At 28.2% G+C, this 21,109-nt stretch overlaps 9 protein-coding genes across 9 annotated transcripts; 5 read left to right on the forward strand and 4 right to left on the reverse strand. All coding sequences in view use genetic code 12, as the record gives it.

The window, feature by feature from the left end:
* Positions 1 to 159: 159 nt before the first annotated feature.
* Positions 160 to 2,343, forward strand: ERG7 (lanosterol synthase; the record flags this gene model as incomplete). Its single annotated transcript, XM_051765029.1, has 1 exon — positions 160 to 2,343. The coding sequence occupies one exon, from the start codon at positions 160 to 162 to the stop codon at positions 2,341 to 2,343; it is 2,184 nt and encodes a 727-aa protein (XP_051618382.1).
* Positions 2,344 to 8,405: 6,062 nt separating this feature from the next.
* On the forward strand, positions 8,406 to 9,920 carry KGF54_004341 (uncharacterized protein; the record flags this gene model as incomplete). Its single annotated transcript, XM_051765030.1, has 1 exon — positions 8,406 to 9,920. One exon carries the CDS (start codon positions 8,406 to 8,408, stop codon positions 9,918 to 9,920), a length of 1,515 nt encoding a protein of 504 aa, XP_051618383.1.
* Positions 9,921 to 10,025: 105 nt separating this feature from the next.
* CDC7 (serine/threonine protein kinase) lies at positions 10,026 to 11,720 on the reverse strand (the record flags this gene model as incomplete). Its single annotated transcript, XM_051765031.1, has 1 exon — positions 10,026 to 11,720. The coding sequence occupies one exon, from the start codon at positions 11,718 to 11,720 to the stop codon at positions 10,026 to 10,028; it is 1,695 nt and encodes a 564-aa protein (XP_051618384.1).
* A 371-nt stretch (positions 11,721 to 12,091) lies between these two features.
* KGF54_004343 (mitochondrial 37S ribosomal protein mS45) lies at positions 12,092 to 13,225 on the forward strand (the record flags this gene model as incomplete). Its single annotated transcript, XM_051765032.1, has 2 exons — positions 12,092 to 12,607; positions 12,770 to 13,225. The coding sequence occupies 2 exons, from the start codon at positions 12,092 to 12,094 to the stop codon at positions 13,223 to 13,225; spliced, it is 972 nt and encodes a 323-aa protein (XP_051618385.1).
* Positions 13,226 to 13,522: 297 nt separating this feature from the next.
* Positions 13,523 to 14,170, forward strand: KGF54_004344 (uncharacterized protein; the record flags this gene model as incomplete). Its single annotated transcript, XM_051765033.1, has 1 exon — positions 13,523 to 14,170. The coding sequence occupies one exon, from the start codon at positions 13,523 to 13,525 to the stop codon at positions 14,168 to 14,170; it is 648 nt and encodes a 215-aa protein (XP_051618386.1).
* A 201-nt stretch (positions 14,171 to 14,371) lies between these two features.
* On the forward strand, positions 14,372 to 14,986 carry GPI19 (phosphatidylinositol N-acetylglucosaminyltransferase; the record flags this gene model as incomplete). The annotated part of the gene is made up of 1 exon (XM_051765034.1): positions 14,372 to 14,986. One exon carries the CDS (start codon positions 14,372 to 14,374, stop codon positions 14,984 to 14,986), a length of 615 nt encoding a protein of 204 aa, XP_051618387.1.
* An 81-nt stretch (positions 14,987 to 15,067) lies between these two features.
* JIP5 (Jip5p) lies at positions 15,068 to 16,249 on the reverse strand (the record flags this gene model as incomplete). The annotated part of the gene is made up of 1 exon (XM_051765035.1): positions 15,068 to 16,249. One exon carries the CDS (start codon positions 16,247 to 16,249, stop codon positions 15,068 to 15,070), a length of 1,182 nt encoding a protein of 393 aa, XP_051618388.1.
* A 144-nt stretch (positions 16,250 to 16,393) lies between these two features.
* On the reverse strand, positions 16,394 to 16,759 carry KGF54_004347 (uncharacterized protein; the record flags this gene model as incomplete). Its single annotated transcript, XM_051765036.1, has 1 exon — positions 16,394 to 16,759. One exon carries the CDS (start codon positions 16,757 to 16,759, stop codon positions 16,394 to 16,396), a length of 366 nt encoding a protein of 121 aa, XP_051618389.1.
* A 1,500-nt stretch (positions 16,760 to 18,259) lies between these two features.
* On the reverse strand, positions 18,260 to 20,068 carry KGF54_004348 (uncharacterized protein; the record flags this gene model as incomplete). The annotated part of the gene is made up of 1 exon (XM_051765037.1): positions 18,260 to 20,068. The coding sequence occupies one exon, from the start codon at positions 20,066 to 20,068 to the stop codon at positions 18,260 to 18,262; it is 1,809 nt and encodes a 602-aa protein (XP_051618390.1).
* Between the last annotated feature and the right edge of the window lie 1,041 nt (positions 20,069 to 21,109).

A 21,109-nucleotide genomic window follows, 5' to 3' on the forward strand; every position in this document is an offset into this window, starting at 1 on the left:
AATTATTTCACATATCTAATCATTCTTTACCTTTTCGTCACTGGTTTTACTACAATCACCAATTAGTATTATTTTTGACATAGTCACTCCTTAAATCTACTCACAATTAATAAACTTTTATTTTAATACCCCACAATTCAAGATACTTAAAATTTTCACATGTATTATTCAGAAGAATTAAATTTACCAAAGACAGACCCATCGAAATGGAGACTAAGAACAGATCCAGTAGGTAGAGAAACATGGCACTATATAACAAATGAAACAGACCTAAAAAATGAACCACAATCAAATTATGTAAAATGGTTATTAAAGACATCAGATTTCCCTCAACCCCAACCAGAAACGATTGAAACTCCCACTAAGTCAATGGAAAAGGGAGCTGATTTTTTGAAATTACTTCAATTAGATAATGGAATATTTCCATGTCAATATAAAGGGCCGATGTTTATGACAATTGGGTATGTTGCTGCTAATTATTATTCTGAAAAACCAATACCAGAACCTTATAAACAAGAAATAATAAGATATATAGTTAATACAGCAAATCCAGTTGATGGAGGTTGGGGGTTACATTCAGTTGATAAGTCTACATGTTTTGGTACAACTATGAATTATATATGTTTAAGATTATTAGGATTACCTTCAGATCATCCTGTTATTATAAAAGCTAAAATAACATTACATCGTTTAGGTGGAGCTTTGAAAAATCCTCATTGGGGTAAAGCTTGGTTATCAGTTTTAAATTTATATGAATGGGAGGGTGTTAATCCTGCACCACCTGAATTATGGGCATTACCTTATGAATTACCAATACATCCAGGTAGATGGTGGGTTCATACTCGTGCAATTTATCTACCATTGGGTTACTTGCTGGCTAATAAAGTCCAATGTAAATTAAATTTAACTTTGGAAAAAATAAGAAATGAAATTTATTTACCTAGTCAGTTACCGTATGAATCAATTAAATTTAGTAATAATAGAAATAATGTATGTGGTGTTGATCTATATTATCCTCATACTAGTGTATTAGATTTTGCAAATTATTTTTTAAGTGGATGGGAGAAAGTAAGACCAAATTGGATGTTGAACTGGATAAATTCCAAAACTTATAAATTAATTGAAAAAGAATATTTAAATACCGATTATTTATGTATTGCACCAGTAAGTTTTGCATTCAATATGATTGTAACTAGCTATCATGAAGGTCCACAATCAAAAAATTTCAAGAAACTAGTCGGTAGAATGAATGATGTTCTATTTCATGGCCCTCAAGGTATGACTGTTATGGGAACAAATGGTGTGCAAGTATGGGACGCAGCATTTATGGTTCAATATTTTTTCATGACAGGATTGGTAGATCATCCTAAATATCAAGAAATGATACGAAAATCATATTTGTTTTTAGTCAGATCACAATTCACCGAAGACTGTGTGGAAGGTTCCTTTAGAGATAGAAGAAAGGGGGCATGGCCATTTAGTACGAAAGATCAAGGATATACAGTAAGTGACTGTACAGCAGAAGCAATGAAAGCCATAATTATGGTAAGAAATGATAAAAGATTTGCAGATATAAGAGATGAAATCAAAGATGAAAATTTATATGATGCAGTTGAAGTATTATTACAAATTCAAAATATTGGAGACTGGGAATATGGATCGTTTTCAACATATGAAGGTATTAAATCGACTCTTTTATTAGAAAAATTAAATCCCGCTGAAGTTTTCAACAATATAATGGTAGAATATCCTTATGTGGAATGTACAGACTCTTCGGTGTTGGGGTTGACATATTTCCAAAAATACTATCCAAATTACAAAACTGAGTTAATAAATAAAACTATATCCAGTGCAATACAATATATAATTGAAGCACAAGATACATTAGATGGTTCTTGGTATGGTTGTTGGGGCATATGTTATACTTATGCATCAATGTTTGCACTTGAAGCTTTAAATAGTGTTGGTCAAACTTATGAAAACTCAGAATCTGCAAGAAGAGGTTGTGACTTTCTTATTTCGAAACAACTTGATGATGGTGGCTGGTCAGAATCGATGAGATCGTGTGAAACTCATTCTTATGTAAATAGTGAAAAATCATTAGTTGTTCAAACAGCTTGGTCATTAATTGGTCTTATATTAGCTGATTATCCTGATATTGGACCTATCAGAAGGGGTATAAAATTGCTAATGGATAGACAATTACCAACAGGAGAATGGTTATATGAAGATATAGAAGGTGTTTTTAATCATAGTTGTGCTATAGAATATCCTTCCTATAGATTTTTGTTTCCTATCAAAGCATTAGGATTATATGCAAAAAAGTATGGTGATAAGGTTTGATTTAAATAGTTGAGAAATTACAATAAATAGGTATTTAAATCTCTGTATAATCTCACCTCTTTAAAAGAAATAATAATAACCCTTTCAAGCGTCAAATGAAACATAAATGCTGGTGAAGAAGTAAATGCTTGTAGAGACACTTTTTGAATTTAGAGGATAATTTTACCCCAACTTTAAGACAGATATTCCTCTCACAACTTATATTTATTTATTTCATATGGTTACTTGTTTCAAGTAAAAAATTTATTGTTTGAAGTGATAACAAGAATAAAAAAAAGTCTGTCTGTTTCAGATTATGCTACCAAACCGATTGTTATTTTTTCAATACTTTTTGTACCCCCAAAGCATAACCAAAATATAAGCTAAGTAAACATAATTCTTCAATCAAACAATCATATCGGCAGTCTTATCAATACAACAGCAGTAAAGCAGCAGACTTAATAAAATTGATGAGACAGGCGAAAACTATTTCAAATACAGTCTAAAAAGTTCTATTCACGTAAAAGTCTTTTCGAAAAGTTATAAGCTTTTGCAACTTGTATAAAAGGTTTTGAAGACAGCTTAAAGCAAGAGCAGCTTAAAAATAGTGAATTTCTAAAATTAGAAAGTCCAAGCTGTCCAAAGTACCGAAATAAATTCTCAATTGGGGTGGTTCACAGCTATCAGCAAATGAATTGTTGCAAACTTGACTGACATGTCTCTGCACAACCTCATCACAAGACTATTTGAAGGTCAAAGAGTGCTGAGGATAAAGCAAGTATGTTGCCTATTGGTGCTTGATGGTACTCAGAGTTCTCAATATGGCTTGTTAGTCTGTAAAAATACCCCTAAAAAAATTGAGAATTTACCATTTTGCGCCCAGACATTTCAATTTTTTTCCTTTATATGTTTTTATTACATATATAGATACCCTTAATCTTCATCTATCCATTGAGCTAGGTTTCGTCGCGTGATCTCTTCCAGTTGTTCAGATATTAAGGAAAACATCCAACTCGCTCAAATGAGCAGCTATGGCCTTCAAAGTAACTGCAAATACTAGATCTCGATCTAAAAAGGCAGAAAAACAATGTTTTGTGCTGATAGTGTTGCAAGATAAGAAGATATGGGCCATTTTAGTTTTGACCAATTTCAAAGTCAAAATTACACAAAACCGGATTTATACAACCGAGATCACGTTTTGTGGTAGTTGAACTACCCGAATAACTTCTTCTCCGTTCAAGAGTGAGCTTAAAGTCTAATATTAATTACATTCAAAATGTCATAAGCTTGAGATTGATATAAACATTCAAATGGTTATAAATATAATTTAAAGCATGAGATGCAGAATTTTTTCCATACAAAATACTGCATATAAGAATAATTTCACTCTTCGTTTCTTGTTTTTTTAAATGGCTTTCACTCCGTGATCATTCAAGTTGGAGATAAAAGTGTCATATAAATTACATTTACTTTTTGACTAAATTTATAATGATGTAAATTCTGCAGAAATTGGAAAAGTTTAAAACTTCATGAAAATGTTAATTTTGAATATTGCATTTTGAGTTGTATTTGTATGTGACTGCATATAAGTACAAACTAACAATGCCAATAAATCAAGAACCTGAAGAGAATTACTTCATTTGAGCGGTCTAGTTGCTTCAGTGAAGTAAGATCTACAATCTGGCACTACTTTTGTTAGCGTAGGTGCAAAATTGACGAAGTTAGCTAAATCCTTGAATATCTCAAGAACCAAGAGATCAATGGAAAAACAACCTACATTGAAGAGAAGCGAGAAAGTAGGGGTATCTGAAGAAGCAATAAAAAGGGCATTTTGTCACTGGTGGCTCATGAGTCTAGAAAAAAACTGACGTGCTTCGCCGTCATTTGACAAAATTCTCAATTTTTTTAAAACAGGGGTTTAGAGCAGCATATGTGACTATATAGCTGCCTTGTACCATTAAGGACTTACTAGTCAAATTAGTCATTCATATGAATGACATACTTTAGCATTAGAGCCTTTAGTTGTTAATTTTCAACTATTATACTACTTTAACGTATAATATAATGACTGATAAACCCCCAATTGAGAATTTTGATGGTACCGAAAGCATGAACCGTATCTCAAAGTATAAGCGTTCAGCGCTACAAAACTCTAACTTTTTAGTACTTCATACTTCTCAAGTCTGAAGTTTTCTTTTTTGCATTATTTAGTTTAATCTGCACCAAAATGAATAAGAATTTGTGCATATTTTCAGTTCAATCACTTAATGTCATATAACTCCTGTAAAGTTTTAAATTTTGTTACTTTTGTATAATATATACAAACTGATTACTATTATTTTAATTGATTGGTCTTGAACTGATGTTCTTGTCTTTTATAAAGTGATTAAAAGTACACATTTTGGCAATTTGATTTGTTAAGATTTTGAGTTATTACGTACCTTATACTCCTGTATATAGATAATTGTCAATTGATTCAATAAAAGTACAAATTTAATGGTGTAAAAGCACATTATTTATCTAAAAGATCTCTCAAAAATCAGATTGAGTTTCAGTTAGCGGAATTATTGTTGGTTATATAAAGTATTCAGAAGTTTCAGCTTCCAATAATTCAGTATACTATGTTCTCTATATCCTAATTATTTTTTGTCTCAATTTCATATTAAATTTTTGCAACTAAAGATTAGCATAACAAATTATTTGCCATTTAGATATATACAAAGCAAAAATAATTTTTTTTATTTTATTTCGACAACTCTTTTTCTCAATTGATCACCAACTTCTACTTTTATCCATACTACTTTTATCCATACTACTTTTATCCATACTACTTTTATCCATACTACTTTTATCCAAACAAATGTAGAACTATTTATTTATTTATTTACTACTAACTTAAGAATTCTAGTTTTATTAACAATTGAGAACTTTTTGTGAGAAATTGCATAAGTATGGGAATTACCTGAGTTGTATACCTGAGACGTTTTTCCGACCCAATGGACAAATTAATGAATCTACTAAATTTGAGACCCAACCTTTGGAGACAAACTTAACTGACTGACTGGACTGTGGTTTATATTAGACGCTGGAGTGAAACAAGTGAGATTTTTGTTGGGTTGTATAATTGACTGACAACCCTTTTTGACTTCGGTACTTGAGATACATGACAGTGAGTGGGCGGGTGTTTGATGGAGATGGACAGCTGATTCAATACAACTTTGATTTATGTCAGTTCATATTATCAGTCAACGCAATGATTAAAACTAAATAGCAGACAAAGACTGGACAATTGCAATAAAAGAGACGCAAAATAACCCCAAACTGACTTGAGACTAGCCATAAAAATAAAAAAATGGTCACTAAGAGTGCCAAAAAGGCAAGAACTTCACAGGTTAGACACAATGACAAGAAAACTACGGTATGTTTCAAAAGATGCTACCAAACCTTTTATGAATTTTTTGGCAGATTACACGCAAAAATACTGCAAATATAAACATATCAAGACAATTACAACTATTAAATTTAAGTGCAAATTGACAAGTACAACTACTTAATTATATCCAATTTATCAACAACAGCTACTCAGTATTAAGGTTGATATATGATTGCTCACATATATTAAAGAAAGTTGCGACTGCAAAAAATTTGGAGATCAATTGAATGGGATAATAAATTGTAAGTTGAAGCAAATATGAACATTAATATTTGTGACAAATAACAACCCTAGAGCAAGCGGAGTTACATTATTCGAACTATCTGAAAGCCAGCCAAACACAGATAGTTGATGAATATGACGTACCCTAAAAATCCTCAAATGGGGGAGTTTACAGCTGTCAACAAATTATTGTTGCAAAATTAATAAACATGTACTAGCAGAGCCAAAGCACTTACATAAGTTGATTCAAATATGAGTTTTAGTGATGCATACATGTTGCCTATTGATTCTTGATGGTACTCAGAGTTCTCAATATGGCTAGAAAGTCTGTAAATCTACCCCCTAAAGAGTTTGAGGGTTTTCTAATCTGCGCCCGAACATTTCACTTTTTTTTCAGGTATTATTTTTTATTGGATTTTCAGATACCCTTATTGCTTTTCATTCTAATGCACTAGGTCTCATAGATGAATCTTCTCTGGTTGGTGAGATATTAAGCAAAACGTCTAACTCGCTCAAATGAGCAGTTACAGATCTTTAAGCAGTATCAAATGTTAGATCTCAACTCTACAAACACAATAAATATGTTAAACCGTGAGCAGCTCTATTGGTACAAGAGATATAGGCAAATTTAGTAAATGCTAATTTTAGAGTCAAAGTTACACAAAACTGGACATGTATCTCCGAAAGTCACGTTTTTAATCTTGCATGGCGTAGTGGCAAGCACAAATTTTCAGTTAAAATTCTGAGTTATACCGGGTTCGATTTCAGCTAGAATTAGGACCTTAGGTCAAAAATTACACAAAAACAAACGCACTGAAATGGGCCGATTGACACGCTTTGAAAGTACCTGAGCTATACTCGGGCTGTTAAAAATTATTCAAGCTATAATTTAGCTTGATGACCTTGATACTGGTTGGGTTATGAGCGATTCTAGTTTTCAGCTTCTCAAGTTCAAGGTTACACAAAACTAAAGTAAATACGACACAAAATCAATGAAGCGCATATGGCTAATTTTTATATTGTAGAGGGTTTTGCTTGTCTTTCTGAAACTTATCTAGCTTTTTCCGCCTCTCTAAATGTTTCTTTGTTGAGCTTAAATTGCCAGATATATCACTTAATAAATCAAAATATTTTGGTAGCACAGGTACGTTCACGTGTTTTACCAATTAAGTATTTAGTACGATTTTGGATAATTAGTGCAAAGCACGTATGTCATGAGCCAAATAACAAACAACTAACGTTTCATTTGGAGTTAGACCAAATTAAAATTGAGCTTGTTTGGAATATAAGACACTTCCTTATATACACCATATGTTCTAAACTACAAATATTTAAGTTATATATTCTGGATATGAAGACAATATTTACTAATATTGGTTTCCGGTTTCAAACAAACTGATTTGTATCATTTAGAACAGATTGCAGTTTGATTCATGAGGGAACTAATATTGCTTGAAAGAATGAAAAAACCTTTACTTGGTTTTAGTTGTTTTGCAAAACAATTAGCTAGACTTGATCAGCGACTTGATGGTTTTATTTTTAACTTTGACTCTTTGCCAATGTTAAAAGTGTAAACTAATACCTAGAGATATCTGGACTGCCTAGAAAGTACCAAGTTATTTGTACCTGTTCTTATATTTTTAAAGGGGGGAAAAGATAATAAAATGTTTCAGATAAAAACTTGAGATCTAAGCCGCATCACCAGTCCAAATCTTGTGGTTGAAACATTTGAATCGGCAGTGACAGATGATTACTCTCAGATTTGAAAATTTAATTCTAGAAACGCTTGAAAGTATGGAAGATTTACCTAAAGAATTTAACAAATTAAGTATTTGTCTTTATCCAAGTTAGCATATTAAGCTGTTGAATTTAATTTCTGAAACCAAATTATGCAATTTTTTTTAAAAAAGAATTTTCAGAGTTTGATTTTAATGCCTTAATTTTCAAAAAATATGGAAATGAGATCTTTCATTTAACTTAATTATATTTTATAGACTATTAACTAATTTTCCAACCTACTTGTATTCTAGCAATTGTTTTCCACTCAATTCATTATAAATTAAATAAAATGTACTTTATTATTTTACAAAAACTTCTATTAATAATTTTTGTTCTATAAAAATTTGACATTTTGTGTAATAATTCAAAGATAAAGAAAAAAAAAAAAAAATAAGGGTAATTTAATTTTCACATCTCAAATAATAAATTATACTACATACATCATTAATTTCAATTAATATATCAAACTGGTCTAAGCTATAATCTGATTACTTCATAATACTATTAATCATATATCACTAGAGCATTTCATCTATTCATCCAATTTTTTTTTCAACCGCGATTTATTTTCCTCAGTACAAATGGAATAAATAACCTTAAACAAAACAAACAAACAAATCACAAAACTACTATACATTAGATAAAGGTGATGGCATTTACTTATGGAAGACAAAGATCTTCCTCATTGAATTCAAGTCAATCATCATATTCAAGCCCCCAACCATCACAGTCAACTCAAATTTTCCCACAATCTTCATCAACAAATATTCAAGGAGTTCAAGAAACAAATAAAAATGATTCACCACTACTACCTCCACAACAAACAATTAATTCAACAATGAATCAACCAATTAATTCAACTGAATCAAATACTACTCAACTGCCCAAAACTACCTCCTATCAAACACCAAAATTAACATCAGCAAATTTAAATACAACTCAAAACAATCATACTAGCAATATAGCACCAACTCCTAATTCAACAAGAAGTATGTCAATAATAAGCTTAGATAGAAGTCCAAGAAATTCAATAGTATCCTTAGATGAAAATTTAAGAACAAGAAATAACAGTACTTCAAGTTTAGTATCCCTAAATCACGTCAATTTGAATAATCTAATTACAATGACTCCCGTATCAAATTCATCGAATCAAGTACCTAAAATTAACGATCATTCTAATTTAACGAATAAACTGAAATCCAATATTTCACATCATAAACTTAGTTCATCAGCAATTATATCAGATGATGACTCAGATTATAATTCAGGTTTATCATTCACAAATTCAGAAATTCCACCACTTCCAATAAAAAAGCAACAACAATTACCCGACAAACAAGTTCTTACATCAGGATATAGACAAAAGCGAAGAAGTATAAAAGAAGATTCATTCAAAATACTAAAAGAAGATTTCAGATTTAAATTTCATGAATTAAATCAAGCTCCAATTCCAACATCTCCAATCTCAAACCTTAAACAATCTCATCTACATAGCTTAAATGCAAGTCCAACATCAGAATATTTAACACATCCTCATTTAAATATAGATAAAGACGTGTTAAAATTAACAGAATCAGCAATAGATCAAAACGCGTCTTCATCTACAAATACACCACCAATTAATCCAAAACAATCACAACTTAATGTTAAAAAAGTAAAATCAAACACATTAATTCAACAATCAATTTACATCAAGAGGAAACTAGCATTTTCAAAAGATTTACAAATGGAATATTCAAACACCTCAATATCTTCACCAACTATAAAAAATCCCTTGACATCAATGAATCCTCCCTTAACTCATCATCATGTATTAGCACCTCCATTAACAGAATCCTCAACCTCACCATTATCCACAAGTTCATCAAAAACCAACGACAAGATATTATTACCACCAATTGATAATAATAAATTTTCAAATCTGAAAATAAATCACCCAATTTTACCTTCAATAACTGCTCAAAATGAACTTATAAGTAAATTAAATAAAAAATGGAATAAAGCAATGATGTATGAAAAAAACAACTCAAAAGATCTGTCAAAAAAGGAAAATACCGAGGAAAGTGTAACTTCATTAGCTACTGTTCCAAACAAACGGAAAAGAAGTAGAAGAATTTCATTTGATGATGATGTTGAATATGAAAGTTATGAAGAATTTACTTGATGACGAACAACAAAATCCTCGTATTATTAGTTTTAGTTCTAGTATGTATTTATATAAAACATTCAAAAATAATAAACACTGTAATAAATAGTAATTGTATTTTATTTAAAAAACAGTTTCATCAGTTAACTCTTGAAAAAAAGGATGGTTTAAAACTTGTTTAGCAGTCAATCTTTTATTAGCATCCAATCTTAGACAAGAATATAATAAATCCATTAATAATTTATGATCCTTATAGTTATCAATTTCTTTATCTTTCCTAGCTTGATATTCATTCATTTCTGAAGGTTCATCTTTATCTTCAACAAAATAAGGTTTCAAAAATTTTTCACCATTGGAATCAAATAATTTAAAAGTATCATATATAACTGAATCATCAGGTATACTAGAATTATCAATTTCTTCTTTTAAAAATCCAAATAAAATCTTGAATAAATTACCACTTGATTTATAAATATCACTTATTGAAATTTCCATACCACATCCATGTAATTCTGCACATTTTACCATTTTTTCATATCCAAAAATCCAAGCTAATTCCAATATAGCATCAGTATCATCTGGTGAATTAAATAATGGAAATTTACGAGTTAATAAAGAAAATCCAATAATACCAGCTGACCAAATATCAATTTGAGTTGTTTGATTTGTACATTTGAATAATACTTCAGGAGCTCTAAAACCTCTGGTACCTGCTCTATTGGCTCTTCTTGGTGGTCTATTATCTGCTTTTGGATAAGCACCTTTTACATTCATTCTTCTTGATAATGATTTATGACTTAATACATTTGTTTTTGAATTACATGGACATGAAGTTGCTGAATTTGGTAGTGGAGTAATTTGTTGTTCAGCTAATCCAAAATCAACTAACGCTCCTTTGCCTTTAAATGGATCATATAAAAAATTAGTTGGTTTCAAATCTCTATGAATAATTTCTTTACTATGAACAAATTCTAGTGATAAAAACAATTCCCACATATATTTTTTAATTCCTTTTATAGGTAAATCTCTATAAAATTCTCGAAAATCATAATGATGATAATATGGTAATATAGCTAATATTTGATCTTGATGACGTAAAACATCTAGTAGTGGAGCAACTCTTTGATTTCCGGATAATATATAAAGTAAATTTAATTCATTATAAATTCTATTTGGTGATGATGTAACATAAATTTGTTTTAATGCAACTATTGCATTCTTTTTTGTTAATTTGGATTTTTTAGTTGGTGGTGATTTCCATATATCATATTTTTGATTGATTGAACCATTTAATGCTTCGGCTTTATATACAGTTGAAAATGTTCCCTCTCCAATTTTATCAATTAATCTATAATCTTTTGCTAATATGGGAAAATTTTGTTCAAGTTTTTGCATATCTTCTAAAACTTCAAGTGCTATATCTTCATCGTCTTCATGATATTCATTATATTGTGTTAAAGTTAGTTGTTGATGTGATTGTGGAATTATCGGGTGGTTTGCATTTGATTCTTTTTCTTGATCATGAAAAATTGTATTTGACTTAAAGGGATTATTTGAGGTTGTGGCTATTGCAGGTGTATTTAGTAAATTTTGGGTTTTTAAAAAAGATGTATATGATGACTTATTTAAATTTAGTTTATCCTGATTTGTGTCTCGAAAAGGGTTATCTTCAACATCATTCATTTCTTTTACTCCTCTGCTTCTTTTGTTTTTATTTATATCTAATGGTTGAAGTGGTTTAGTAGTTGATGATTTTTCTTGATGTAATTTTGATGATTTAACTGACGCGTTTGTATGATTTTGTGTTGTAATATTCATTCTTGAACTCTTCCAAAGAATGTTTAAACAGCTTCTATAATAAATTTTGAGTGATTATGTATTATATTAATAATTTAAACTGGTAATGTAATTCTTGCATGCTATTTCAATTGAGCCCTGATTCACTTTTCAGGTTGTAAAAGTATATAATTAGTTAATTATTTTTCTAAATAATGTCTATGTAAATAAACTGCATATAAAAAGATCTAGAAATCAAAAAAATTATTGTCGCAGAAATCAATGTCGTTAAATAAAATTAAAAATGACCGACATTGAATCTTTTTTTTTCTCTTATTAAAATTTGTACTTAAAAATTTTTCAATCAAGATTAGGACGAAGTATTGAAAATCAACTCAATCAAGATATACATAATGAGTAGTAAATGTTTTAGTTCAATACCCAAGGGTTTGAAATCAACAAGACAATTTTCATACACTACAACATGTCAAAGATTTAGTAGGAAAGAAGCAATGGATAAAACAAGATTATTAAAAGAATTTCGAGATTTTTTAGGACCAAGAAGTATAACAGGAGATTATCATAAAAATAAATATTATTATCCACCACAAAACAATAAACCAAATTATATAGTAAACGATGGTAAACCATTAGTTGGAGAAAATAAATTGAATTTAACAAATGCAAATGGTAGACCTAATAGATTTGTAAATGATTCATCAAGAGATCCATCACTTCATCCATTCCCATTAAATCTATATTCTAAAACTTCATATATAATAACGAATGAAATGAAACAAAATATAGTTGATGATGCAACCACAAAAGAACTACATCCACAAGAAATAGCTCATAAATATGGTATAAATCTTCAAAGAGTTGAAGCTATAATAAAATTAAATTCAATTGAAAAAGATTTTAAACCAAAAGTATGTATCATTTCTTCATGATATTGAATTTTAATGATGAGAATGCTTATAAAATTTTTCGATTAGTCTTTAAGACAAAATATATGGTTATAAATCAAGCCCTGAGACAAAAATTCAATTTCATAACAAGTAATAAAAATAACTTACTAACTTTTCAATTAGGATGAAATTGCAGAAGATCTTAAATCATATGCTAAAGTAATGAGACGTTTATTCCCAATATTCAAAGGTGGTTACACAGCCGATAATTTAACAGAAATTCCAACCCCACATAAAACATTAACAGATAGATTTTTAACAATAGAAGAAAATGAACCATTTGGACCAATTGATGCAGCCAAAATATTAAATCTTGAACCAGCTTCTAAAACTTTGAAAAAATTAACAGAATTTAATTTAGATGAAGCTCAAAAACAACAACAAATAATTGATGATCAAAAAATTGAAGTTATTTATGGTAAAAAGAGAAAAGATGAAAATAAATTATTTAGATTTACTATGAAAAATGTTGGAGAATTTGGTCATCGTTATGGTGCTTCAAGAAGAGATACAAAATTAGATAGAGCTGTTGGATTTGATGCTTCTGGTAAAATGGTTTACTTACATCCCGATCAATAAAGTTTTTGTTAAAACTACAACACAATTTTCTTTCTTGTATATAAATAGAAAATTGACATGATGAAATGAATAACAACTAATAATTACCGTGTAGTCTATAATACTCTTTTACTTGATAGATCCTTTAAATAGAACATGGTCTAGTATTACGATCACGGTATTGCTACCAAATTTTTTGACATATTAAAACACGTCTTATTAAAATTTTTCAAAGAAAGAAATTAAAATAAAAATCAGTTACCAATTTAAGATCAACTACTTTCAATTCACCAAATCACCAATTACAAAAAAAAAACCATGTTCATCAAGTCATTGGTTTGTCTTTTTGCGTTAATGCAATTGATATCAGCTTCAGCTTTTACATTCATTTTAGGAGCCAATGAAAAATCATGTTTTTATATTTTTACAGAACAAGAATCAACTCAAATAAGATATTATTTTGCAGTACAAAGTGGAGGATCATTTGATGTTGATTATGTTATTACAGATCCAAATTCAAATGTAATATATCAAGAAAATAAAAAAAGACATGGAGATTTTGTTTTCACTGCTCATTCAATTGGTGAATATGAATTTTGTTTTTCAAATACAATGTCTACTTTTAGTGAAAAAGTAGTTGATTTTCAAATAGAAGTTGAAAATGAAGATCAAATTCAAAATAGAATTAAAGCAAGTTTACCAGATCAACCAAATACAAAACCATTAGCTCATGTTGAAAGTATGAAATCAACTGTTGATAAAATTGAAAGTCAATTGGATGGATTAAGTAAAACTTTACAATTTTATAAAACAAGAAATAATAGAAATCAAGCAACTGTTAGATCAACTGAATCAAGAATATTTTATTTCTCTATATTTGAAGTATTATTAATGGTTGGAATGGGATTTTTACAAATTACTATTGTTCAATTATTTTTCAAAGGTTCGAGAAAACAATTAGTTTAAGGTATGGGATTAGTGATGTATAAAATTTAATAAATAAATACTCTAAAACTGTACTATCAGAATTTGGAATCTCTTTGGATGTTTTTTCATCTCCACATAGATGTTTTTATGTTTAAGGTTTTAAAAAGCGCCAGGCTGTAAAATAAAATACGCATTGATAAATTCTTTATTTAACTACGATAATTATACCTCAATGATTGAATGACTTCAAGGCCAAGTCTTTTGAATGATTTGATAATATCAAGATCAGCATCACCCAAACCAATATTACGAGTAATAGACGATGATGAAATCGAAGATGAAGAAATTCAACATACTTCAAAACTAAGTGAAGAAATACTAGTTAATTCAAATCAAGATAAATTAGCTAGAGAATCAGATGTAACTGTTTCAAATATTCATAAATCACAAGCAGAATATAGTGGATTTACAATTTATGTATTAAGTTCATTAGCATTATTAGTTTATATATTATGGACGTTAACTCCACAAAATATTTTAAAAAATTTATCAATTGATTATTATCCTGATAAATATTGGGCTATTGCAATTCCAAGTTATTCATTAATGTTGATGTTATTTACTTATTTAGCTTTAGCTTTATACAATACTGAGATTTTAACTTTGAAATTAAATGATGTTAATAATTTCATTGATGTTAACACTCAATTTCCTGGTGAATCCAATGGTGCTGAATTATCAATTAATGAAAGAAACAAGTTAGTTCTGGATTATGTACATAAGGCACCTAGTGGTGTTTGGGATCTACCTATAACTTTAGTTAATGAAGTACTTTATGATAGAGAAGAGGATTAATGGATGAATACAAAATCAGTAATTTAGTTGTTAGATGCCTTGAATGAAATCGTAGAATCAAAAGTTTTACAAAATTATATTCTATTTACCCCATATTTTCAAAGTATCCATACCAGCACTAATCAATCTATAATCATAATCAATATCTAAAATTCCAACTTCATCCCCAATTTTAGAATGTACTCTAGTTTCAACAACTTTCCCAGATTTAAAATTAACACGATGTAAAACTCCATCACTATCTCCACACCATACTGAATTAGATTGATCATCATTATCATTATTCATTGTTGGAATTATAGTATCTATACTTACCTCTTTATTAATTTTAATTCTTGATAATTGATCCATTAATTTATTTTTAGAATTCTTCCAAATTGTAATCAATCCTTCTCCATGACTCACTATAACTGTATCTGATTTACCATCTGCTACTTCTTCAGTAGTATATGACATTGATAATAATTCATCTTCTTGATCATCTGATTGTGTTATTATTCCCTTTCTTATATCAATATGAGATAATGTAGTAGATCCTAAAGTTAAATAATGATATGGAGAAGAAGCCATAGCTAGTATATGATTTATTGAATCATCATGAACAGATTCAACTTTAAATTTAAGATTATTTTGTGATAAATTAGATGAATCATAAACTAATACATTCCCATCTTCAGTACCTGATAATATAAATGGATGAGTAGTAGAATGACACAATTTAGTTAATTTATCCTTTGGATCATAATAATCTTCAACAACGTCAACTTTCCCCAATACTTTACCCAGTTCAGTACTTGCTTTTTTTATAACATTATCAGTTCCACAAGTATATATAAATTCCCCCAATTGATCAGGTCTTGGATCGAATATGGCATGTCGACAAGATCCTTTATGTCTTTTAGTTTTCCAATTCATTTTTATATCAACCCCATTTGATGAAATTTCAGTATTATCTTGTACTATTTTCCACCACTTATTTTTAACTTCAGATATTGATCTAGTTACATTTTGAGTTAATCCCAGCGCATACGCTTTTTCTTCTCGTTCCAATGCTATTTCCTTATTTTTAGTCAGTTCTTCCTCCAAAATTTCTGCATTATATGAATTACAATATAAATGACCAGTGGCTAATCCAGATATTATTATTGGTTTTGTTGGATGTGCAGCTGCTGTAAATAATGGTTCTTTGAAATTGACTTCTAAAAGTGGTGCAATTGGTGACTCTAATGACTCTTTTGATGAACTAGACTTTTTTTTACCCATAATTATGTTGTATTAAATGAATGTAAATAGTTTGAAGAATTAACAGTTAATGGCTAATGTTTTATATTTTTTTTGTGTGAGATGAGAATTCTGAATATGGTGAAACACCAATATTTTGAAATCACAGATGGATATATGAACAAATTATTCACCTTCGTTCAAAGTCATCTTAAACTCCTCTTTCTTACTTTGTATGATGTTCTCTAATTCATCAATCCTCAAAAAATAAACTTCATTTGCTAAATTTTCAGTATTCTCAACTTTATATTTCTCCAATAATTTTATATACAACTCTTTTAATTGATTCAAAGTATTAATTTTTATAGTTGAATGCTCTAAAGTAGTGGATATATGCTGTTTCCATTCATTTAGTATCGTGACTAGTAGGTCATGATCAATTGATTCTAATTTCTTTAGTGTTGGTATATGATTTATATGTAGAAGTTGTGATAACAATAGTATATCTCTCAAAGTATATGTATTTGGGTTAGTTAATTGTGCCTGACTCATCGATATGATCAGTGAATTTAGTGAGATTTAGTGAACTCGTGAGTTGATTTGAATTTGAAATTATAAAATGTATGATTGAATAGTCTATACTCTGACAATAAAAAATCAAAGACGCGAAATATGAAATGTCAATGCGCGGTTTATGGGACAGTACAATTTTTTTAATTCTACTAAACAGATTATTTAGTTATCACCGAATGTACAATACAAGTATCAAGAACCATACAGGGGCAAGAAGGACGAGATCCTACAATAGAATTTAAGTAAGTATTTGCCACGAATGTAAATTGTCTCAAGATTAATCAGGCTACACTAACTAAGCTTACACTTATTCACAATTTGTAAATCTGGTACCTTAAACACGACCAATTTGAAAAATTATCATCACACTATAAAACCAACAGCTTAAATAAATTTTTTATACTAATTTTCACCTTTTTTCTTCTTTTTCACTTCTTTGATACGAATGCATTCTATTCACTGCACCATTTACTACTAAATGAATGAGTGGAGGGGAAAAGAATTGCTAGATCAAAAGAATTAATCGAATTATATACCTCATACTGAATTATGCTTTTTTTATCTATGTATTTATTCGGATCTTAATATTTCGAAACATTTTTAACTAATAAATTTAGTTGTTGATTATTAGCTATATGTCTACTTGATGTTGGACAGGAATTAGTTCGTAGATAGATTGCGTAGAGACTGCTTTGATTATAGACTGAAAATCGTAATTTTTTGCGTGAAAAATCTTCAAATTAAAGCCGTTCATTCACTCGATGAGATGCCCCATGAATTGATCAAACAAAAAAAAGTAATATACCAAGAACCAATAGCTTAAAAAAGTTAAATTAACCGAGTATTGTTAAATTTAGCAATACTCTGAAACAAAAAAAACCTATCAATTTTAAAAAAAGTATTGTCAAAATTATAAAATTGTACGATTTACAATATTTTATTGAAAATCTTTATCTACCATCTTGAAAACACAAAATTGAACAATAAGACATGGTCTAGAACCAGTTCAAGGTGTTATTATGCTTTTAAATAAATGTAATTTGAGTTAAAATAATAATAGTTTTTCACAACTAACCCTACATATAGTGATACATATAGTGATTGATTTCATAACCTATACATCAACAATTTTTAATTTCCATCTCATCAATACTTAACGAACTTAACCATGAGCTAATATATCCAATGAGAGCCTTAAATTATTTCAGTACGATCAAAAGTCAAAAAATACTACACTTGAGTATTTATTTCCTTAACCTGTATATATATATTTAACCCATAATAATATGTATATAATCTATAATTTAAAAAACTCATAATTGTAAAAATATTTATAAAAAAAGAAGTAAGTAAAAACCCAAACTAAAAAAAACAAAGTAAAAAGTCATAAATTTCGTAAATAAAATTCGTAACATTCGTTGAAATAATCATCAAAATAATCCTAGAAACCAAATCAAATTTATAAATGAAAATTCAGTATTAAAAATCAGTAAATGAAAAACACCTAGATTCCAAAACTTTTAAACTTGGACTAATACAATCTTTTAAATCATCTAATAAATCATCATTATCATCATTATCATTATCATCTCTATTTTGTTCATTATCAAATCCTCCAATAAATCTTGAATTTTTATTTAAAAATGAATAATTAAAATCTCTATTTAATTTTTCTTCAATTTTTAATAATAATGAATCAATTTGACATACTGAAGAATCTTGTTGTAATTGTAAATTATGTAAATCTGTAGTTGAACACCAACCTGAATTTTTTAATTTTTCTTTAGTTTTACCGAATACTTTATCCATTGCTGATCTTTGATTAACTAAAAATTCCAGATAATTGATTAAATCTGATATATTTGTCATTTCTTCAATTTGTGTAGGTGGTGGTTGATAAGTATATGATTTATTTGGAGATGTTGATTCTGTAGTGGTGGTTGTTGTTGTTGTTGCGGTGGTGGCAATTGCTGCGGCTAATGAATCAAAATAATTTTGTTCGATATTATTCATTGTTGTTTTTGTTGATTGTAAATTCTCACTAATTGTTATAATTGGTGATGTCATTGGTGGTGGAGTTATTGGTGTGAAAATTAACCCACCATTTAAATTATTACCTTGTGATGAAGCTCTTACTCTTTTAGCTCTTAAAATTGATTTAAGTGATGATGAAGTTGAAGCTGAACTAGAAGATGAATGATGTTGATGATTTATAGTATTTGGTTGAGGAATTGGTGTTGGTGTTGCAATTGTTGTTGTTGATGATTTATTATCATTTTCAAATTGTAATGGAGTTAAATTTGGTCTTAATGATGCAGTATTTGTAGTTGTTGAACTTAAAGTTGAACTTAAATTTGAAAACTTTGGAGTAATTGGAGTTGAAATATTTGAATTTGAACTATTATTACTATTACTTCCTAAAGATAACTTTCTAATACCATTTTTCAAACTTTTCAATTTTTTCAATGGACTTGTCTTTTCATTAGTTGTTTGTATTGAATTACTTGAATTGTTTTGACTATTGTTAATTGATGATGAAATTTGTGGTATTGATCCAGTACTACTACCCAAAGGTAAACTTGAAAATGAATCATGAAAATTATTTGAAGGTTTTGATACTGTTGGAAAATAGCTTAAATTATTCTGTGATTGTTGATCAATTAATGGAAAATCTAAAGCATAATTTGAAATTGAACTTTTATTGTTTTGATAAATTTGATTAAAATCATTTGAATAAACACTTTGACTAGTGCTTGTATCATCGTTATTACTTGGTTGTTGATTATCATTTGATGTTACAGATGAAGTTGAATGTTGATCATCATGTAAATTAGTATTATAATTTGAAATTAAAGGTGATCGTAAATCTTCTGCTGCATCAGGCAATGGTGGCAATAATATTTCTTTTTTATCATTACTTATAATTTGTTGTATTTGATTTGATGATGATGGCGGTGCTTGTATATGTAAATTTGGTTTTGGTGAAGTTTGTTGTTGCTGTTGTTGTTGCGATAGTATAGGAGGATTTAATGATTGAGATGATGATTTATGTGAAATTGAAATATTTGATAAACTTGCATTACTTGAATGTCTTGATGATATACTTAATTTTGGTTGATGAAATGATTGTTGAGTTGGAGTTGGTAATGGTGAAGAAGTTAATGAATTTGTCGGTATGATTTGTTGTTGCATATTTAAATTTGATGGTTTTAATTTTAAATCAATTTGTCGTTGTTTATTATCTTCATTTTCTTCTATAACAATCCCTAGACCACCATAATCACTCATGTTAATTTGCTTACTTTGTAGGTATAGATTGTACGTGAAAAACTATTGATCGACTTCAATGTTGAATTTTGTATAGTAATATTTTGATCTATTTTAAATATTGTTTGTTGATGACTATAATAATGAAATGTATATATATTTTGAATATTAATTAGACAATAATCTTTTTCTTTTTCTAAATGAAATGTAACGTGAATTTGAATAATATTGTTGACCTATTTTATGTATATATTAAAAGAAAAAAAGAATACCTCAATTGTAAATAATTAATCTTTATAATCTATAATAATGTAATATTCAATTAAACAGAATAGTGTTGTAATTCAAAAAAAAAAAGAAATCTGTAACTAAAATAATGATAAGATCTTGACTAACTTGTGAACAATTTATCTGATTATACAAATATATATATAGTACTTATGTCAATTAAAGTAAAATGATGGCAAATTAAAAATGATTGATAGTGAAAAATGAATTGGTTGTCAAAAAAGAAAAAGTAATTTAAAAAAAATGTAAGATAAAGTTGATTGATAATTTAATTTAATTTTATATTTATAAATTATAAATTTTAATTTTAATAATATTTGAAAAATTAAAAATTAAAAATTAAAAAATTAAAAAAAATAAAAAAAAATAAAATAAAAAAAATAAACTTTATAATTGAGGTTTGTACTACTTTATTATGTAATACTTGGGTGCTATATTATGTAATATGTTATGTAATTTAATTTAATTTATTATATTTTAGTAACTAAAATACTGCATATAAGTAATATTCAGTAAAAATTAATAAATTATACATATTTTCAATCTTTCTTATTAAGTAATTAATTAATAATTAATATAACCATATAATATATACATCTTAATTCATTTTTTAAAATTTGATTTGTTATTTTCAACAACTTCTACGAAACTTTAAAGCCATTCGTTAAACCAATTAATTAATTAAATATGTTATAAATTTCTTCGTATTTCTAGTTATCAATGGATATAGAGAATTAACAAATACGAATTAAAAAAAAAAAATAAAAAATTTAT

Source organism: Candida jiufengensis, assembly GCF_024610255.1.
Source record: "Candida jiufengensis strain CBS 10846 chromosome Unknown scaffold1, whole genome shotgun sequence".
NCBI classification, from domain to species: Eukaryota; Fungi; Ascomycota; class Pichiomycetes; order Serinales; family Debaryomycetaceae; genus Lodderomyces; species Lodderomyces jiufengensis.